At 32.5% G+C, this 21,979-nt stretch overlaps 1 protein-coding gene across 1 annotated transcript in view; it reads left to right on the forward strand.

The window, feature by feature from the left end:
• Nucleotides 1–1,079: 1,079 nt before the first annotated feature.
• Nucleotides 1,080–21,979, forward strand: part of LOC142334694 (uncharacterized) — a 56,917-nt gene continuing 36,017 nt past the window's right edge. The window contains exons 1-4 of the mRNA XM_075382929.1: nucleotides 1,080–2,440; nucleotides 13,005–13,101; nucleotides 16,337–16,650; nucleotides 17,124–17,201. Coding sequence (XP_075239044.1) covers nucleotides 2,234–2,440; nucleotides 13,005–13,101; nucleotides 16,337–16,650; nucleotides 17,124–17,201 — 696 coding nt within the window. The 5' untranslated portion in view covers nucleotides 1,080–2,233. The remainder of the gene's footprint in view (nucleotides 2,441–13,004; nucleotides 13,102–16,336; nucleotides 16,651–17,123; nucleotides 17,202–21,979) is intronic.

Raw genomic sequence — 21,979 nt, forward strand, 5'->3', positions numbered from 1 at the left:
GCGATTTGCATATGAAATGAACTGAAAAGCACTGAAATTTGAAAAAATTCAGCTTTCAGCGCATTTTGTTCAACACTTAGAATATTTGTGCCTTGAAATTGCCCTGTCGCTTTGACTCGAGAAGATACGTTATTTCACAAGAGAATTTGGGATTTACAAGTGAAGATTTCTTGTGTAGTTTGCTAACATAACTGTTCACACTCGCGGTCCAGCTTTTGTCCGAAAAGCTTTCAAATGACTAGAGCAAAGTTGTAGTTTTAGAACTACTTGACATTTTAAGGACCAATAGGACGAATGTGCATTTATCCGAAATATGAACGATCTCTTTTGTAAATAGCACTTATATACACAAATCAGACCACTTTTGTTTTTTTTTTGGGGGGGGGGGGTAGAGTTCGAAAAAAACCTTTGTGTACAAATAAAAACTGCACCTAAAAACTGATGGTATTCAATATCTTGACAACCGCAATCGCGCTACTAATTTTTGGTATTGGGTAATTTATCGAATAAAGTTCGGCGCGTGATGAAATTCACGAAAATCATGATCTCCACGTTTAAGTTTCATTGCCCCCCCCCCCCCCTCCCGCATGCATCTGCACTTGTCACCTGTCCATTTTATGCCGTTAAAATTTATATCACAATCAAAATTGCAAGAGTCTGTTCAGCGCGTCAAATTTATGTTCATTAAGGTCTGTGTGTGTGTGTGTGTGGGGGGGGGGGGGGGGGAGGGGTGCTCGATCCAAAAATAATTTTACCCAACTTTCGAGTTTAGGTAAAGTGGGTATGTCTGCTAAATGACCATCTTCTGCTATTTGAAAGAGATTTGACGCCAAATTAGCGCCGGGCAGTTAGTTTGTTTCATTTCCTCATTCGCATTGCAATAGAACATTACCCAAAACGGTGATATTGTTACTCCACTATATGGCAATATCTTCAATGGGCTAAAACACACACTTTCGTTCATACTGCTTTTGGCATATAAATCACATGAACTCTCCAAACCCTTTATCAACCGATAACCACGTTTTCTTGTACAATTTACGACCCCCTACACCCCCCTCCCCCCCCCCCCCCCCACTCTTCGCCTCTTACCACCTTTTCTCATTCCCTCTCCAAGCCCGTCAGTTACAAGTTTTATTACTCCATGGGGAATACTCGTTTGATTTTGAAATCCCAATAGATTTACTTATAAGGTCAACTCAATTATAACCAAAGTGGGAAAACAGCACAACGCATAAAATCCAGTTCCAAATCCCGTATTTGAAGAGACGGTAATTTTTTTGTTAAAGTTTCTAAACAATTTTCTTCATTAACTAATCTTACAGCATTTTGATTAAACATTATAATTAGAGACTTGAAACGTCAGTTCTAGATAGAACTTTACGCGAAGTCAAAGTGCACGTTATTCTAATAACCAGGTCGGTGAAACAGGATTATTTTTTATTTTTATCCTATTTTAATATTATTGCATCATTCTTCAAAAGCCTCCCAGTCGAATTGGGATGCTAACAAAAAAATATCCAATTACTAAATTGAGCTAGATTTAGAAGAAAGAATATTATCTCAATTTTACTTCTAATTATGGTGCAAATTTCTTTCAATTCCCAGATGGTTTTAAAAAAAGATTGTTATACGCAGAGTTATTACAAATTTTATGAAAAAAATAGTTGATTATTATTTACAAAAATCGATCAATTTTGAAATTTGTTATAAGTAAGACGAACTTAAATTTATAATAGTGAGTGAACCTAAGTTTCATTTTGCTCCAATAGAACTACTGCTGTTCGAGAAAGTTCGTCTCAAAAAAGATGTTAATAGATCTTGATTTAAATTCACGCAACCAACATCATGTGTTAAACTATATCGTTTAGCTCTGCTTTGTGGCTTCAAAAAAGTAGAATTAATTGCCAAAAAGTCTGCAAACTTAAATCCTTATTTTCAGATACGGTTTAACCCAGAAATATTTCCAGGTTTATAATTCTACATAGTTCTACACCAAATTTCATGTGAAATCGGTAAAAATATTTGACAAATTTTACTTTAAAAAACTTCCAAACTTACAAATTTGAGTATCTTTATGATTTACTAGCTTTTGAAATCAAGTTCGGGTTTAGAATTTTGCGTGATCAAGTTCGTAACAGCATGCTTCTTCTCTAATATATAAACATTCGGCAGAAAATACCAAAATTGCTGTTTGTGAACAATTCTATTACGTCATCTAATTACGTCAGTGATGGCTTTGGGACAGGACCACATTGTTAGTCATAGTAGCAATGGAGGTGGTGGTGTTAGTCTGGAGGATGCCTTTTCAGCCTGTGACAAAGACGGAGATCAAAGACTCTCATTCAGCGAACTCATCTTATTCTGTGACGTCATACAATCCAATGTGCCACCTGCCATTCTGGCCAGGAAGCTGGTTGGATCCCAATATAACTGCAAGGTTATGTTTAAACCGAATTTAATCTGAAACCGATTTTTTTTTCAAACCAGATCCTCATTTCTCAAAGAAGTGGTGTTATAAAGCACTCCTTGATATGTAAATAATATTGAAAAACGATATTGAATGGTACGATATTTCAGTGGTTTTTCAAAAAATAGGGCCTGCCGTTAAGATCACTGTTGCTGAGTTTAAAATCATATCAACAATAATCTATTCGTCGATAAAGTTTGAGTTCATCGAAAAGAAATGTGAGTGGAATCATTCAAAAGCTAGTCCAGCGCAGAATTCGGAATTAAAAAGATTTTAAAAATTTTTTGAATTTCGTTTATTTTCGAGGAGTTATCAAGGTTTAAAATTTTGTGTGAACACGTGAACGTGATATTTGGCATGATTTTGTTCACCACTTTTAGGGGAATTTTCGTTCAAATTAAGATTTTTTAATAAAAATAGTAATCCAAAATTAAATTTCACGCCACAAAATGAATCAATTTTGTGTTTGTAATAGATGAAGTGCGATAAAAAAGACTATTTCTGGTCTCATAGGGAAGTTTGCTATCAAAAAATTGGATTCTGGTTGAGAGCTCCTTTTTTGGAAAACGTTTGATTTTTTTTGTTTTTTTAATTCACCTAGAGGCTAGTCACTTTTCATATGGAGGTTCCGCTAATGACAAATCTCAATTACAGTCAAATGAAGCCCAATGAACAAAAAATCGTTTTCAAGGAATCGTTCATGTGTTATTTGTCTTCGACTCAGAGTTTTTGTAACTTCAATTGAAATTTTGATCTTCTTTTTTTAGCTTTTATAGAATTTTTGGAGCCAGCCCTATGGCATAGAATCGTTGTCTAAAAGTGCGATAGGTTTCGTAATGAGCATTAAGTGAACCTATCTAGTGACTTTGAAAATGAATTTTTGCAAATTTTTTTTATAATATTAACCAAACATAAACTTGTTTTCGTGAGCAGTACGTCAGTCTCAGTAATTACAGGACCCTTTTCCTTCCTAATGCAACCAAAATTAATCTGGTTAGCAATTTTATCTTCTAATTATTGTTCATTTGACTTCAATGTCACTAGATTTGAAAAAAAATTCAACAATATTGGATATTTTTGTATTACTGGTTCCTTTTGAAATCTTATCACATTATCTTAAAATTGATAGCTCCCATTGGCTTAGAAAAGAAGTTCAATGGATCCTAGATAAAGCTTTCAGAGAAATGGTTTGAATGGCTTCGACACTTTTTTCTGGCACTTACCTACTGAATTTTTGAATTTTGCCTGTATTTGTTGTTGTTTTCATAGGCAGTGACTTGTTGTAATTTTTATTGCTGAATTTTGAAAGAAAAACATCGTTGTCGTCCCATCGAGGCATATCTTAAAGTGTTTATTGGCTTCCGTTAAAAAGAAAAGAGTTTAATGGCGTTGATATTACGAGTTTTCTCAAAAATTTTGTGGGTCTAATGTATCTGTTCATATTTGTTAATTTTCTAAAATCATATTGTTAAAAAAGAAGAAGCCCATTGCTAAGAAAGAAATAATTGAAAATAGAAAAGTTTTTACTGAAAATTTCAATTTATTGGCTTTCCGCTCGACACTTTTCTTGCTCTTTTATTTTTGATTTTGCTGTTTTTGCCTGTTTTTTATTCTTTATGTAGCCGTAAGATGCTGACCGTTCTCATAGGCTACATGTAATTAAGTATTGAATAAATGATGTTACCCGAAGCATTCAGTTTAAGGCAAATAGTCATATAGTTTATGATGTTCTACATTTTCAAATATTTTTCAATTTTTTCAGTTGTTGTTCTTTTTGTCAACTTGTAACTTATTCTCATTATTGAGAGGTCTCATCCAATTGTCTACTGATATTATTTGGTAACTGATCTTTTGTTTGTTGGACAATATGCGTTTTCATGAAAGTTTTGTAAGTGGTATATCTCTTTCTTTTCCAGCACATTCGGTTAATAACAAATGCCAAAGATTTTCAAATGTGGACCAAATGAAGTTGTATTTTGTCAGTATAATTTTGGCTTAATTATTATAAATAAAAACTGAAATAAAATTACAAACTATTTAGATATTGGATAAAGATTTTAATGGTTTCAATAAATTGTGGTTTTGCAAATTGTTTGTAATTTTTGGTATCTTTAGTACGTTCCCATGGCCTAATTTAACCAAAGACAGGTCACATTGGTTTCATAATGACTTTTTAAACTATTTGGCTTGAGAAATGTTGATTAATTTTTGAATTTCGCCTCATTATTTAATCTCTTTGTCGACTTTTTACCTAGTCTCACTAAGGAAAATTTAGATCTGCTGTGTAGTTAAGAAAAAGCAAGCTTATGTAGTTAAGGTAACTGATTGCATTTCGACGTTGTTACTAGGTTGTTTTAATTTAGATATTGATTTTTTGCCTGGAAATGTTTGTTTTTGCTTATTTTGTTGTGTTTTTGTCTCGTAGTCTTTTTAATGGCAGATCTCGTGGGCGCTGTAATCAGGCATGGCATTAAGTAATTCAATTAGTAGTTAGTTTTTGTAACGAGTTTTTTAAACTCAAACATTTTTTTTGTTATCACTTCATTTGGTTGACATTCAATTCAAAAATGTAGATGAGCTCTGGTCGGAACATCATATGGGAACGCACATCATCGAGCCTCCTTGTCTAAATCAAAAAACACTCGAAAACATTTAAATTTCAGAAAGAAACAATAAGGAAAACATTTCTTAATACTAAAATTTATAAAAACAGTTATTAACGCAGAAATTGGTTTCCAAGACGCGTGGATTAATTAGATGAACAGAATTTGCTCGATTTGTAGCAAGATTGCACTACCTTTTTTTTTCCGGATTAGACTAGTTTTGATTTAAAAAAAATCATTTTTCGTGTTTTTCAGCACTTTTCTACATTCAATACAGTCATCACAAATTTATTATTATATGAGCCCTAAAATTATAAGTATATTGATTTTTACTGTTTTATTTTTTGTTGCAGTCAATGTTCAGTTTAATGTCATACAGGAATGAGTGAGCAATAATTATCTAAGAAGTCTAAGACTTCAGGCAGGGTACATTTTTTTATATATGGCAATTTTCATGCTTGATTATAAAACAAAAATTAAAATCAAAAACGGGATAAACAGGTAGCGCCTGGCGGGCATTAATTTCTCATAGAGCTTTTCAACTCGGTTTCAGCTCACACTGTTTTGTAGACTTATACTTAAACTTATGGTGTGAAGGGCGGTTCTTATAGGTTGAAGACACCCCAACTGTTGACCCCTCCCCCTACTATTACCCCCACACCCGACCACGCTGTTGCCCCCACTCAGTGTTGCCCCCCATCAGCCCCAGGTGCACCCCCCCCCGTGTGCTACTGACGAACAACCGCTCGCTAAAAACGCAATTTTATATTATTGCAATTTTTTCAAGCTTTTTGGAATTTTTTGACATTTTTGATTGCTATCAGCCCTAGGTGTCAAGGAACCTCCTCTTGGTTTTAATAATAGGTTACTGGACAGTTTCTAGTGGTAGTGGAATGGTTTCAACATTTTACCATCACGAATTTTAGCCTTTCTTGACAAAACATGCAAATTTTTTCATATTTTTTACATTTATTTTTCTTGTTCGGGTCTTTCAAGACCCAGGGACCAGAAAAGATCCTAAGAGATTTGATAATAAGTTCCTGACAAATTTTTTGATAAAAATAGGTTTTTCAAGATTTTTTCAGTCTCAACAGCCAAAGAACCTCCTCTAAGGTTTGAAAATTGGTTACTGTATGATTTCTAGATTAAATAGAATGTCTTGCAAGATTTTAACATCACGAATTTCAGCATATTTTGGAGATTTTTGCCATTTTTTATCAATTTTTTGACGTTTATGGTCATTTTGCAGGATTTTTGAGCATCAAATGTCAGGAAACATCCGTAAGGGCTTGAAAATAAGTTACTGAAAAATTTTTGTTGGTTATGAATTAATTTTCAACTTTTTATTATCACAAGTTTCTTCCATTTTTTTTTATAAAACTTGCATTTTTTTTTAAGTTTTTATAAAATTCTTTGTCATTTTTTTTAGATTTCTTTAGCCTCAAGAGCCAAGAAACTTCCTCTAGGTTTTGATAATAATTTACTTCTTAGTTTATACATGTGATGGAATATTCTTCAAGATTTTAATATCACGAATATAAACAATTTTATAAAATTTTAGCAGTTTTTCCATGTTTTTGAATTTTCGCGGGACCCTAGGCCCCACATCCAGGGTTTGATAATAAGCTGCTGTATAGTTTCTAGAGATAATGGGATGGTGATCAACATTTTTTATGACTCCAGTTCAAATTTTTTTTTTTGATAAAACTTTCAAATTTTTGAAAAATTTTTATGTTCCAAGTGAGCCTATGGATCTTTATGAGCCTGTGAAACTATTTCAGGCTTGAAACAGGGGTACCGGATAGTCTCTTGAGACAATGAATTGGTTCTTAAGTTATTAATATCTTAATTTTTAGCACGATTGTTTTTATATTTGCAATTTCTTCCAAAATTTTTCTATATTTTTGTCCTTTTCTGAATTTAACGACCATTACTGACCAACAAAAATTTTCAAGTCTCGGAGATGGGTTACTTGACAGGGCTTTTGAGAAACGCAAATTTATATTAATTTGCGATTTTTTCAAGGTTTTTGTAAATTTTTGACAATTTTTGATTTCTATCAGCCCTAGGTGTCAAGGAACCTCCTCTAGGTTTTAATAATAGGTTACTGCACAGTTTCTAGTGGTAGTGGAATGGTTTCAACATTTTAGCATCACGAATTTTAGCATTTCTTGACAAAACATGCAAATTTTTTCATATTTTTTACATTTATCTTTCCTTTTTTGGGTCTTTCAAGACCCAGGGGCTAGAATACATCCTAAGGGGTTTGATAACAAGTTACTGACAAATTTTTTGATAAAAAAAGGTTTTTTAAGTTTTTTGAAAACATTTGTTATTTTTTAGTTTTTTTCAGCCTCAACAGCCAAGGAACCTGCTCTAAGGTTTGAAAATTGGTTACTGTATGGTTTCTAGATTAAATAGAATGTCTTGCAAGATTTTAACATCACGAATTCTAGCATATTTTGGAGATTTTTTGCAATTTTTTATCAATTTTTTGACATTTATGGTCATTATGCAGAATTTTTGAGCATCAAATGTCAGGAAACATCCGTAAGGGCTTGAAAATAAGTTACTGAAAAGTTTTTGTTGGTCATGAATTAATTTTCAACTTTTTATTATCACAAGTTTCAGCAATTTTTTTTTATAAAACTTGCAATTTTTTTAAGTTATTTGAAATTATTTGTCATGTTTTTAGATTTCTTCAGCCTCAAGAGCCAAGAAACATCTTCTAGGGTTTGGTAATATTTTACTTCATAGTTTATACATGTAATGGAATATTCTTCAATATTTTAATATCATGAGTTTAGGCAATTTTATAAAATATTTGCAGTTTTTCCAAGTTTTTGAATTTTTGCGGCACTTTAGGCCCCACTTCCAGTGTTTGATAATAAGCTGTTGTATAGTTTCTAGAGATAATGGGATGGTGATCAACATTTTTTATGACTCCAGTTTAAATTTTTTTTTGGATAAAATTTTCAAATTTTTATGTTCCAAGTGAGCCTGTGGATCTTTATGAGCCTGTGAAACTATTTCAGGCTTAAAACAGGGGTACCGGATAGTCTCTTGAGACAATGAATTGGTTCTTAAGATTTCAATATCTTAATTTTTAGCACGATTTTTTTTTTAAATTTGCAATTCCTTCCAAATTTTTTCTATATTTTTGTCTTTTTCTGAGTTTAACTACCATTACTGACCAAGAAAAATTTTTCAATTCTTGGAGATGAGCTACTTGACAGAGCTTTTGAGAAACGCAAATTTAATTTATTTTACGATTTTTTCAAGGTTTGTGGAAATTTTTGACAAATTTTGATTTCTATCAGCCCTAGGTGTCAAGGAACCTCCTCTAGGTTTTAATAATAGGTTACTGCACAGTTTCTAGTGGTTGTGGAATGGCTTCAACATTTTGGCATCACGAATTTTAGCATTTCTTCACAAAACATGCAATTTGTTTCAAATTTTTTGACATTTCTTTTTCCTTGTTTGGGTCTTTCAAGACCCAGGGGCCAGAAAACATCCTAAGGGGTTTGATAATAATTTATTGACAAATTTTTTGATAGAAGTAGGTTTTTAAGTTTTTTGAAAATTTTTGTTGTTCTTTTTGAGTTTTGAAGCCTCAAAAGCCAAGGAACCTCCTCTAAGGTTTGAAAATTGGTTACTGTATGATTTCTATATTTAATAGAATGTTTTGCAAGATTTTAACATCACGAATTTTAGCATATTTTGGAGATTTTTGTGCAATTTTTTTTTCAATTTGTTGACATTTTTAGTCATTATTCAAGTTTTTTGAGCTTCAAAAGGTCAGGAAACCTCCGTTAGGGCTTGAATATAAGTTACTGAAAAATTTTTGTTGTTCATGAATTAATTTTCAATTTTTTAATATCACAAGTTTCAGCAATTTTTATATATAAAACTTGCAATTTTTTAAAAAAATTTTTAAATGTATTTGTCATTTTTTAGGTTCCTTTAGCCTCACGAGCCAAGGAACCTACTCAAGGGTTTGATAGTATGTTACTTCATAGTTTATAGATGTAATGAAATATTCTTCAAGATTTTAATATAACGAAATTAAGCAATTTTATAAAATATTTGCAGTTTTTCCATGTTTTTGAGGCCCTCCTCCAGGGTTTTATAATAAGCTGCTGCATAGTTTTTAGATTTTTTTAGCCTCAAGAGCCCAGAAACATCTTCTAGGGTTTGGTAATATTTTACTTCATAGTTTATACATGTAATGGAATATTCTTCAATATTTTAATATCACGAGTTTAGGCAATTTTATAAAATATTTGCAGTTTTCCATGTTTTTGAATTTTTGCGGCACTTTAGGCCCCACTTCCAGTGTTTGATAATAAGCTGCTGTATAGTTTCTAGAGATAATGGGATGGTGATCATCATTTTTTATGACTCCAGTTTAAATTTTTTTTTTTGGATAAAATTTTCAAATTTTTATGTTCCAAGTGAGCCTGTGGATCTTTATGAGCCTGTGAAACAATTTCAGGCTTGAAACAGGGGTACCGGATAGTCTCTTGAGACAATGAATTGGTTCTTAAGATTTCAATATCTTAATTTTTAGCACGATTTTTTTTTAAAATTTGCAATTCCTTCCAAATTTTTTCTATATTTTTGTCCTTTTCCGAGTTTAACTACCATTACTGACCAAGAAAAATTTTTCAATTCTTGGAATTGAGCTACTTGACAGAACTTTTGAGAAACGCAAATTTAAATTATTTTACGATTTTTTCAAGGTTTGTGGAAATTTTTGACAAGTTTTGATTTCTATCAGCCCTAGGTGTCAAGGAACCTCCTCTAGGTTTTAATAATAGGTTACTGCACAGTTTCTAGTGGTAGTGGAATGGTTTCAACATTTTGGCATCACGAATTTTAGCATTTCTTCACAAAACATGCAATTTGTTTCAAATTTTTTGACATTTCTTTTTCCTTGTTTGGGTCTTTCAAGACCCAGGGGCCAGAAAACATCCTAAGGGGTTTGATAATAATTTATTGACAAATTTTTTGATAGAAGTAGGTTTTTAAGTTTTTCGAAAATTTTTGTTGTTCTTTTTGAGTTTTGAAGCCTCAAAAGCCAAGGAACCTCCTCTAAGGTTTGAAAATTGGTTACTGTATGATTTCTATATTTAATAGAATGTTTTGCAAGATTTTAACATCACGAATTTTAGCATATTTTGGAGATTTTTGTGCAATTTTTTTTCAATTTGTTGACATTTTTGGTCATTCAAGTTTTTTGAGCTTCAAAAGGTCAGGAAACCTCCGTTAGGGCTTGAATATAAGTTACTGAAAAGTTTTTGTTGTTCATGAATTAATTTTCAATTTTTTAATATCACAAGTTTCAGCAATTTTTATATATAAAACTTGCAATTTTTTTAAAAAATTTTTAAATGTATTTGTCATTTTTAGGTTCCTTTAGCCTCACGAGCCAAGGAACCTACTCAAGGGTTTGATAGTATGTTACTTCATAGTTTATAGATGTAATGAAATATTCTTCAAGATTTTAATATAACGAAATTAAGCAATTTTATGAAATATTTGCAGTTTTTCCATGTTTTTGAGGCCCTCCTTCAGGGTTTTATAATAAGCTGCTGCATAGTTTCTAGAGATAATGGGATGGTGATCAACATTTTCTTTTTGACTCCAGTTTAAATTTTTTTTTTGGATAAAATTTTCAAATTTTTATGTTCCAAGTGAGCCTGTGGATCTTTTTGATCCTGTGAAACTATTTCCGGCTTGAAACAGGGCTACCGGATAGTCTCTTAAGACAAGGAAATAATTCTTAAGATATTAAATTCTTAAATTTTCGCAAAATTTTTTTAAAATTCGCAATATTTTCCAAAATTTTTCTATATTTTTTGTCCTTTTCTGAGTTTAACGACCATTACTGGCCAACAAAAGATTTCAGGTCTCGGAGATGGGTTACTTGACACATTGTTTTGAGACTAAAATGGTTCTGAACCTTTTTTACTGCGAAGTTGAAAGCTTTTTTAATTTTGCCTTTTTCAGTTTTTTTCTATATGATTTACTAACAACGCTAGAAAACTAGAAGTTGCAGAGTCAAATCCTATCATGGAAAATTTTCCTGTCTCTTTCTCTCTCGTTTAGGGCTACTTTCCTCCTCTTTCTGGTTCATGTTTTATCTCTCTCTCTCTCTCTCTCTCTCTCTCTCTCTCTTTGTTGATGCCGCACTTCAGCTGATCTTATATGGGGTAATATTATCATCTCTGATCCTCATTATTAATGAGTTATAGTCGAATTTTTTTTCATTTTCAATGACTTAATGGGCACTTTTTACAAATTCATTGTAAAGTGCTCTCAAAAGCAATTTTTAGCAAATATATGAATCCTGTTCTCTTTTATTCAATTTTTCGCTTGGCGGATTTTTCGTCTGACCCATTTGAATTTCGTCTTTAGAAACGGGATAAGTGGTAGAGCCCATAGGTCACTAAACCGTGGCTAGCTGCTGATGAAGCCAACCACTCGCCGGTCTTTAAGAGCAATTCGCTCGACGTTAGCCGGTTATGTGTTAATGTTTTTCTTATGTTTTTCATTTTTTTTTTCGAGGTTCTCTATCTGTTTTTAAACCTTTGGGATTCATTTTGGATTCTACTAATCTAATTATTGTAATCATTTTTTCCCTTTATTTGACTGCTGAGATCAATTTGTACTCATAAATACTTTCAAGGTGCGATTTAAGAAATTATAGAAAAAACATACCATTTATACCAATAGTTTTGCTAGAAGTCAACAAATTTCTTCGCAGAGTTTTTGATGTTCTATGTGAGAAAAAATCATAAATTGATCCTTTCCGTTACTACCCTCACATTATGTCATGGTCATGAAACTCAGAAGTAATTTGATTTACATAGTAAATTTTTAGGTAGCAATATAGCATGATCGTTTGAGAGTACACTAAACCAGGGGACACAAACGGAATCGATCTCATTATCTAATTGAAAAATTAATCATGTTCTTAATAACCTTTGCAATAACTATGTGTGATGCGTGATAATTTAATTGTTCCGACATTTTAGGTATGCTGGCACCCTTTTCAGTGTTTGCTTTAAAGGTGTCTCAAATTATAATCCAAATGATATTTGATGGAAAACATTGTCAACAGTTTTGAATTAATAGCTGATTTTACTCATGCGCCGTATAAGGCAGTAATAATTTTTCGATCGCACCGTAGCCACATTTTTTGTAATTACCAAGTCTGACCTCCTGAAAACGAATTAAAATATCACCCTTATAAAATTCAAGTTATTTTTTCATTACCTTTTAGCACTGGGTATAACTTTTCACGCCACTGAAAAATTACAAAACATATAATTCTCTAAGTATATAAAGTATATAATATATAATTCTCCCCAAACTGTCATAGAGAACCCGCTTCGTCAGTTTCAAAGTCATAGCAAAACAAACGAGTGCTTTTTATAGAAACTGCAATAGTCCAATATTCAAATTGAATTGACCACTTGTCTGCCTGAAGATTGTAATTTTAGGACTGTATGTGAAAACATGAGCTGAGGTTTGTGCATGATATGATTATACGTGAACTAACATAACGAGCCTCTTTCTATATCTCGATCTCACCCAATCAAATGGGAGAATTTAAGAGGTAGTTTGATCACGTGATTGAGCAGTATTTGAACATAATAAAACTGATCATTATGCCTAAATAATCTAAAGTTAAATATGACCAGGAACCAATCATGAATTCAGTTCTAATCTCTGGAAAAATTTTCTTTGATTATAACTTTTACGGATGAACGATTGAGAGAGTTGGAAGACTTTGGGCGGTCAGGTAGGTCCAGGTCGTACACACTCTTCCATGGGACCCCTCATAGCAGTGTAAATGAAAACTGGCAAAAATATTTTAGTTCCCTCATAATTTTAGTTAAAAACTTTGATATTTAATGTTTCAGCTTCTTTTTGGAGAAGTGCAGCTTCTGTTACAGAGACACTACGATGCCAATCAACAATTCACACAATCATCAATAATGGAGAATGAAGGATTGACAGGTGGGTAATAATCTGAATTTAATAATCTTTTTCATGACCGACCAACTACTGCGTGAACATAAAAATCTCAGCTATTACGAAATCTATCATAAAAGTTACAAATTTTCTAAAAAGAATGGAGCAAAATTTTTGTTGAAGTAATTTGATTATCAAAATCTGCATATTTGTATAAAATCACAAAAATCTCAAACCATGTGACGCTTAAAATTTCTTAGAACTTTAGGCACAAGAAATTACCAGCTACAGAAGCAAAATTGTGCCGTTGTTGTGAAGTAGATGCAGGAGACCTAAAAAGTCATTCCCTCTTATTGGTTTAATTTTTATTGGGTTCTGGGAATTTTTACAGAAAAGACCCACGTTTCATTTTTCTGCATCAAAAATTTTTGTATAGTTTACCGAAAAAGCTTTCAGCTAGAATAAAAAAGCAAATAATTGGAAAAAGAGAAAAAAGTGTTCCGCGAGACTAGTCATTTCATATTCAAGTTGTACTAATCAATTCTCTGATTGATTGAGCATGGGTTTCTATTATAAATTTGAGGAAAAAACTTATGTAATTTGTGCATAAAATAAACTTGACATAGCTTGACAAGAAGCTCTGCTTGTCCAAAGTATACTTGGCTAGAGAAATGAAGCCATGAGCAACAAAAAAGAACTTGAGATCGGTTCTTAATCGAAGCCGAAGTTCATGACACCAGTTGATGTGAATGGGTATTAGACTAGGCTTGCAAGTAAGAGATGCTGGTTAGAATCCAGTACTGGTACATTGTCACATTTTTGGTCCGTTTCATGTAACTTAAACCGATTTACTAAATTGTATTTACTTCTAAAAAAAGTTAGATATCAAAAAATCAGCAACGTGCGGCAGATTCAAAAATTATAAAAAAACATCAAGAAACCATTTCATCAATTTCTGCAATATCATATAAGGAATGCCTAAATTTGTTGTCTTGATGGCAGGTTGCTTGTTTTGTTTTCGTTGATTTTGGCAAAAAATTGCCCTAAGTGTAGCTTTAAATGTAATTATAAAATGTACTGCTGTACTAATGTCTTGACTACTATATTTGGTAGACAGATTATTTTTGGGTCGTAACCACTACCGACGTTTAATATAGCTCATGCTAAAAAAAACAGTTTTAGTGTAACACCATTTAAAATATGGTTTTTGTTTTAATTTCTCCGTTCATTTTTTTTGTGTTTCCAGAGGTGAAGAACTAGAAGGCCGCAATAGTTGCCAAAATTCAAAATATGGTAGAAGTATCTAATTGGAAGCTAGAAACTTAACAGCAAGCTTTCGTTTTTACCACAGCAAAAAATAAAAGTGAAGTTTCGGCTTGCAAATTTGTTCTGATTTTTTGTGTCAGTGATGTGGAAAGTTGGCTAATAAATAAATAAATTTCAACAAACCAAAACTGCTCAGTTTTTGTGCTCTAGCAGCGCAAAAAATTGGAGTGAAATAAATTATAACATTAGTTATTGAGATAACTGGAGTTTTAGGTGTTCGAATTTTCTTGGTGATTTGGAGGCTACAAACATGGTTCTATCCATGCACTATGCACTTGACACTGATTTTTATTGTTATTTTTTTTGAACGCAAAATAAAAAAGAGGTTGCGGGTGAAGAACTAACAAACCAGCCAATGTGTTTTCAATCAAAAAGGATCGGTAAAAAAAACGTGTATTCGTGCATTGTGTTATGGTTCCTTATTTTTCTTCGACCATGATAATTGATTTTACACTGTTATTGATCAAACTTTATTGATTGATGCATAGTCAAGATTTTGCTTAGGTCAAGTAAAGTCGTTTTTCTTGGGTCAAGAAAGTAAGATCGTAGTTTTGAAGCGAATGTTTCCAACCCCATTTTAAGTCAACCGATATCTTTTTATTGGGACTTTTTTAAGTGTCACTTTTTCATAAGCGCGTATCCCAAACAAAACAAGACTCTTGTTAATATTGACTCCTTTTTATCGTTGTCAGATGATCAGATCAAAATTATGACATCAGAATTCATGAAGAACATTTGATTGTCTACAAATATGAGGTGTAGAGACTAAACAATTCGAGAAAATATACTCCTAGACATAACTGTCCCAAATAGCAAAAAATATCTAGACAAAGCAGTCCCAGACAAAATATTCGAAACAAAGTATTTACGACAGTCCCAGTCAAAACAGCCTCAAATATTCTATAGAACAAAAAGAACTTATAAATTAGCGAACACCGCCTGCAAATATACTGCGGATTAGATCCCCATATAATTGATTTTATCCAGTTGTTGAGCAGATGATAATTTTTGATCTGTTCTCGCCTTTTTTCTATTAGTTTTGTTTGTCCATACTTGTCCTCAGTTTTTAGTTGATCTTGAATTACTATCAATTAGGAACATTTCCAACCTGATTATTCAGTTTGGTTGTTATTTTTGTTGACAATTGTTGACGACGCTGTCGAGCATAGGAGCGACAACTGTTCTTGAAGGAATGTGTTATGTTGTTAGATGCTGTTCAAGTTAGAACGATTGTTTGACAACAGTTTACAAAGTCATGGTAAAAATCCGCAATAATGTGAAGACATTAGTGTTACACGCTACAGAATGAGTGGAAATGACAATTAATCAACACCTGTTGCGAAAATAGCAGTTAAATAAACAGCCAATGCAATACATTTTAATGCCCGATCGACACTGGAAAAACACTTCAGCTTTAGACTACAAGTTTATCACACTCTTTTATCGCCACTGTTACTAAGTAAACAGTGGCGATAAAAAAAGTGGTGATAAACTCGTAGTCTAATGATGGAAACAGTTTGTAGTTTAAAAAACATACATGGTCGCAACAGGTGTTGATTAAAAAAATTACCACGGTTGTTATCGCCCTCGAAGTTATCATAGGACCTCGGCTTCGTCTCGGAGATTGATAACTTCTCAAAGGCGATAACAACCGTGTGGTAATATTCATAAAAGTTGAGAAATTGAACTCAGATATGACTTTTAGAGAGAATGTTAAATTGAGCTTTGAAATTGGGGGGTTGAGGAGATAAACGGCTACGGTGAAACTATAAAACTGAACTATATAATATTGAGCTATATTGGTTGGAGGAGGGGGGGGGGGGGGGTTGGAGGTAGAAACGGTTTTGTACAGTTTACACCAGTGACCTCATTGAGTTTCGCAAATGTTCATAACCTCAATGTGTACCGTGTTGGCTAGTAATCATTGATTGCATAACCGTACCGTTTGTTTAAGATCTGCCAATCAACGGATGCAATCAAAGAAAGAACAAGGTAGAACAGGACATCAACGTAGTCACCCGGTCAATGGCATCTCCAAGAGTCAGTACCTACCAACACTACCATCCTAGCCATCAACATCAATCTGCGTTGGTCCTTTCTGCAAAAATGTCAGCGAAACCTTCAATTGTTCCTACCAACAGTCGATTGAGATTGCCTGCAACGGCCAGCAGCAGGAGGAACATGGCGGCGACTGTTAAAAAGACTACCTCGATTGGTCACCTGACAGTCGGGTCTACTTCCTGTTTAAGTGCAAGCTCTGCAGCCCAGGTAAACATCAATAACCTGATATAGATCTTGTTTCAGTCTTGCATTTTGAGTTAGTTTAAATTTTCGGGCTATTTTCACAATATGAGAATCATTTTTAGTTGCTCTTAAATGTTCAGTTGAGTCTTAAAGATTGTTTGACTTCTCTTCGTTTTAAAAATCTTTTGAGGCTTAAGTTCTAAATGCATTTGGTTACAACTCAATCAAATTAGGAATTAAAAAGGATCTTGCCAGGAGGTGATTTGGCTTTGAGAAAATGATTTTGTACAGATTGCATCTGAAAGTGCAGCAAATTCTTTTTGGTGGTCCTATTCCGCAAGTCTAGTTTATCTCATAGCCATTTTCTTTTTAAAAAAATTTTAGTATGAGAAACTTTCTTCTGAGTTGGTTTTTGTCAGAAAGACTTCATAGACTTCATTAACATGTGCCTCAGTCTGCATTAACAAGTGGTATTATTTGCATCGTATTTGTTTCAGAGCCCTCAGTTGTTACGAGTGGGAGGAAGCAGGGATAATTTTAAGAAGACAATCTCGATGCTCAGTCTTCACTCAAAGGTACAACAAAAAGATCTTACGAAATAGTCATGAGAAATTATGTTATGGGATGACAATTTATGATGTTCCGAACCCTCTTGAGGGGGGGGGGGGGGGGGGGGGAGGAACTATATACTCAAATGGGTTTTTTTGTTCAGACAATTTTCGCCGATCGAAATATTCATCTTAGAGAATTGAGACTGGTATCATTAGAAAGCTCATCCAGCGTAGAATATAGAATTGAAAAGATTTTTTTCGTTTTTTACAGGGAGTTATCGAGGTTTAAACTTCTGAGAAAAGTAGAGTGAATTCCGTTGTTTATATTCACATATTCCGAAATTGTTGCCTAGAATTTGATAAATTTTTTCAGAACAATGTTGTTGATTGTATTTTTAAAGACAAAAAGTATTGTTCATTATTTTGATTTAGTTTTTTGTCCAAAATTTGGGCTAAATTTTTCAAAATTCAGCCTCATTAATCAAAAACAGCTCGAAATAAGCTTCTTTCGAGCACTTTGATTAAACTTGCCCAAAGTACAAACCCAAACAACACTAATACAATCTTTGTAGACTCAAAAAGGGGCTACTCCTACTCAACTTCTGTTGAGAGTGCTCTGAAATTATCTTTGCCGTTTTTTGCTAAATTTACTCGTTGATTATCAAAAATGCTGAAATTGTTTTTGAGTTTTTAAATAACAAGTTATCTATATCTATAAACTTCGACAGTTAAATGTTCCTAATGGACGATAAGTATTAGCAGGGCTAGTTTTGGACCAATCTTGGACTGTTACAATCCAAAAAGAATTGGGATTGGAATCAGTCGGTCTTTTTTTAAAAAAAAACTGATCTTTTTTATATTAATTAAAGAACAGAACATATCAAATCAAAGCTCGGGAGTGATATATCCGATTAGCTTCCTAAATAGCTCCAAGCTAATGCATTTAGTTTTCTCACTTGATAGCTTATGGTCCTTTTGACTTTTAAAAATAATTGATTTTTATATAAATAATGGCTTAATGAACTTATGATTTATTTTTTTCCGAATTTGGTCAACTTGTAGCTAAGAATGTCGGCTGAGAAAGATTGCTAGGAAACATTTATTATCCATGAAACATTTATTATCTATTGCAGTTTTGCAGTTTTAAGCCTTAAATTAATGTTTTCTGGCTTTAATACCACTAGATTTCAGATTTTTAGATATTTGCCGTTTTTTTTTACATTTTCTTGTTTTGTCATATTATCACACTATTGACCGCTCTCATATCACATTATTGGCGTTCAAAATTTGGCACAATTGAACATATTAATATCCTGAAAGATCTGGATTTTCGTTTTAATTGCTTCGACAATTCTTTTTTGAAGAATTTAATTGAATTTTTTAATTTTGTCTTTAACTGTCGTTCTTACTTTTTTGTTTTAGTCGTGTGAAATTTACTGAATAGTGACAGCTTTCATTGACTTTTCATAGATGATTAGATGAGCCGATATTCTGATATTAGTAGATAGCCGTTGGCTTTCATGAATTTGAAAAAAATTGTTTTCCGAATTAATTTTTTTTTACTTCCTAGTTTTATTAATTACTTTTTGTTAATTACTGGTCAAATATGAAATTGTTGCTGTTATGGGACGGTGTCAAAAAATATTAGTGTCGCAAAGCCTTATATTTTTAAAGAATTGTTTATGATCGTACTGGCTTTGACACCGGTTTTTTGCAAAAAAAAATAAACTAATTTGATATGTCATTTTTGACACTCTTTTCATAGATGCAAGACATATTTTGGACAATTTCAGGTCTAAAGGTCTTCCTTTAGACCAGTAAATGAACCTATTTTTTATTTCCTTTTGTAATCGATTGTTTTCATGACAATGGAAATAATTCTGTTTCGGAAAAGTCAAAAGTTTTACTTACTTCTGCCGCTTTTTTATCTACTTGTTACCGATTCTCTTTAATGAAAAACACATCAGACATTATCGGTGTTCGAAAAAGCCGCAACCGAACATATATTGAGGGGGACAAAATATAGCTTTACGGCTTCGACAGCGTTTTCTGGTAAGTTTCAAGTGAATTTTTGTTTGTTGTCTTTTTGTTGTTCTTTATAGCCGCATACAAAAATTGAATAAGGACAGGTCTTAATGCCCTTATACAGAAACATTGGTAATCGTAGATTTTTGGTATATTTTACTTGATTTCTAATGGTTTTCATTACCTTGAGGTTAATTGTTTAAAAGAAAATAAGCGAAATTTGTTTTTTTACTGTTTCTGTTCTTTTTAATAATTGTTACCAAACTTTTTTAGGGACTGGTTCCATATCTTTTCCGATGATTTCTGAGTTATTTTGTTTAATTTTAGTTTTGTCTGAAGGTATGGTTATTGTGTTATTAAATTATGTTTTTAAAGGGGACAAAGTTTTTGATGTAATTATTGTTTGTTGCTGTTGTTTGATTTTGCTGTTCGCCTTAACTCGCTTGCTTAATATTGGCATATCTCATCAATCTGGTGCATCATTTTTCACTCCGCTGGGTTATTTGCTTTGGAAGCTATCTTTTTGTTCATACACTTTTTTAATATACTTTGGTTTTTTGGGGTTTTCTTTTGGGTTTTTTAGAATTTCCAAAAATAATTTTTGGGTTTTTCTATCTAATCCTCATTCAAAAGACAATTATGCCCAAATTGGGGATGATCGGGGTCGGAACTTTCTGTGTGATCGCACATTACGTAGCCTCTTTGTTAAGTTATATGATAAAAATTTGTGTGAGAATTTTCTCGACTTTTTCGTACAATTCTACCAATAATAGAAGAATTTAGTGTTGACATGAGATCACCTATTTTACTTTATGCTTCCCCAAAATGAAAACCAATTTTTCCTGAGTTTCAATATAATTTAAATATTATGTTTTCACGCGTGGCATTTCGTGCTTCAGAAACCCGTCCGAAAAAATTAGATGACGAGAAATTGCTCCAAATTACTCTTTTTCGATTGGCAAATGGGAAGCGCCCCCAATACACCGTCCCAGTCAATTCAATTGTAAAAAACATAGAAAAGCTAGTTCTAATAATGATGTTATAGCACAGAAAATTTCTTATGTAATAAGAACTTTTGTACTTTTTTGTATCAATAATTAGCATCGGCGCCACACATCATCAAAAAATTTTATGACATCAACTTACAGAAATAGGTCTGTAATGCACTTTGCAAATTGAAAATGGAAAATACCGTTTTTTCTGAGATTGGGATAAATCGGTATTAAAGTGAATGAAAAAGCCTTTTTACAACACGCGCGGTTTAACCATTTACTAAACAATCTTTTGAGGTTCCAGTTCCGTTTTAAGGTTTTCGCTACGAAGACTTTGAATGATCATTTTATTGTCAATCCGATTTCTTACTTTTTAAATTTCTTTTCAACACATTTTTTCGAGATTTTACGAGAAATTGAAGAATTCTTTGATTAAATCATTTTTTATTCAATGTAAACATTTGTATCAGTTGAATGCTATACAGAAAGTTTATTATGTATTGAGAACTTTTGTACATTTTTGTATCAATAATTAGCATCAGCGCTACACCAATCATCAAAAAATTTTTATTACATCACCTTACAGAAATAGGTCTGTAATGCACTTTGGCTGATGATGATAACCAAGCAAATTGAAAAAGGAAAAAAAACTGTTTTTCTAGATGGGGATAAGCCGGTATTAATATAAACGAAAAAGCCTTTTTACAACACGCGCGGTTTCACCATTAACTAAACAATTTTTGAGATTCCAGTTCCGATTTAAGGTTTTTACTACAAACACCATTCATCTTAAAACCAGCCTGGCCATACTTGCTGAACCGGCCTTTAGCAAAACATGCTAAAAGTTCAGAACAAAAGTTTTTCTTTCGGCATGCCTGGTTTTTTGATCGGTAATGCTTTGATCGGTCGCTCCTAACATCTATTTGTTTTCGCAAAGGATACAAAAAACACGTTTGAATTTATTGTTATTGTATCAAAACATCAAGGTTTTAGTCTCTGTTTGTGGAACGACAGAGCTAGATAATATTCGCTCATAAATTGTTCTGTTTGCGTTTCATAACCGTTTGCCTTCAAAATCTATACAATATGGACGACAGTAAACTAAAGCGGTCACAAGAATCAGACAATTTTTTACTAAATTTTAATTTCAAAAAATTGTACTTTTCTAACTTTTGAGATAATCAAAAGGGTGTTTTGTTTTTTAATCTCAATGAAAAACTTCTTTGTTTATAGAAAAAAATAACACCGAATCAACTCAGAATTCGTTATGTCCGTACTGGCTTCGACACCGGTTTTTCACAAAAAAAAATTAATTTGATATGTCATATTTGACATTCTTTTTGCAGATGCAAGACATATTTCGGATAACTTCAGGTCTAAAGGTCTTCCTTTAAACGAATAAATAAACCTATTTTTTTATTTCCTTTTGTAATTAATTGCTTTCATGACAATGGAAATAATTCTGTTTCGGAAAAAAATCAAAAGTTTTACTTACTCCTGCCCCTTTTTTTTCTACTTGTTACCTATTCTCATTAATGAAGGAACAAATCAGAAATTATCGGTGTTTGAAGAAGGCGAACATATATTGAGGTGGACAAAATATAGTTTTACGGCTTCGACAGCGTTTTTTGATAAGTTACAAGTGAATTTTTAATTGTTGTCTTTTTGTTGTTCTTTTTAGCCGCATACAAAAATTGAATAAGGACAGGTCTTAATGCCCTTATATAAAAGCATTAGTAATCGTAAATTTTTGGGATATTTTACGTGATTTCTAATCGTTTTCGT

The sequence above is a fragment of the Convolutriloba macropyga genome, chromosome 2 (genome assembly GCF_964194025.1).
Source record: "Convolutriloba macropyga chromosome 2, txConMacr16.3, whole genome shotgun sequence".
NCBI lineage: Eukaryota > Metazoa > Xenacoelomorpha > Acoela > Convolutidae > Convolutriloba > Convolutriloba macropyga.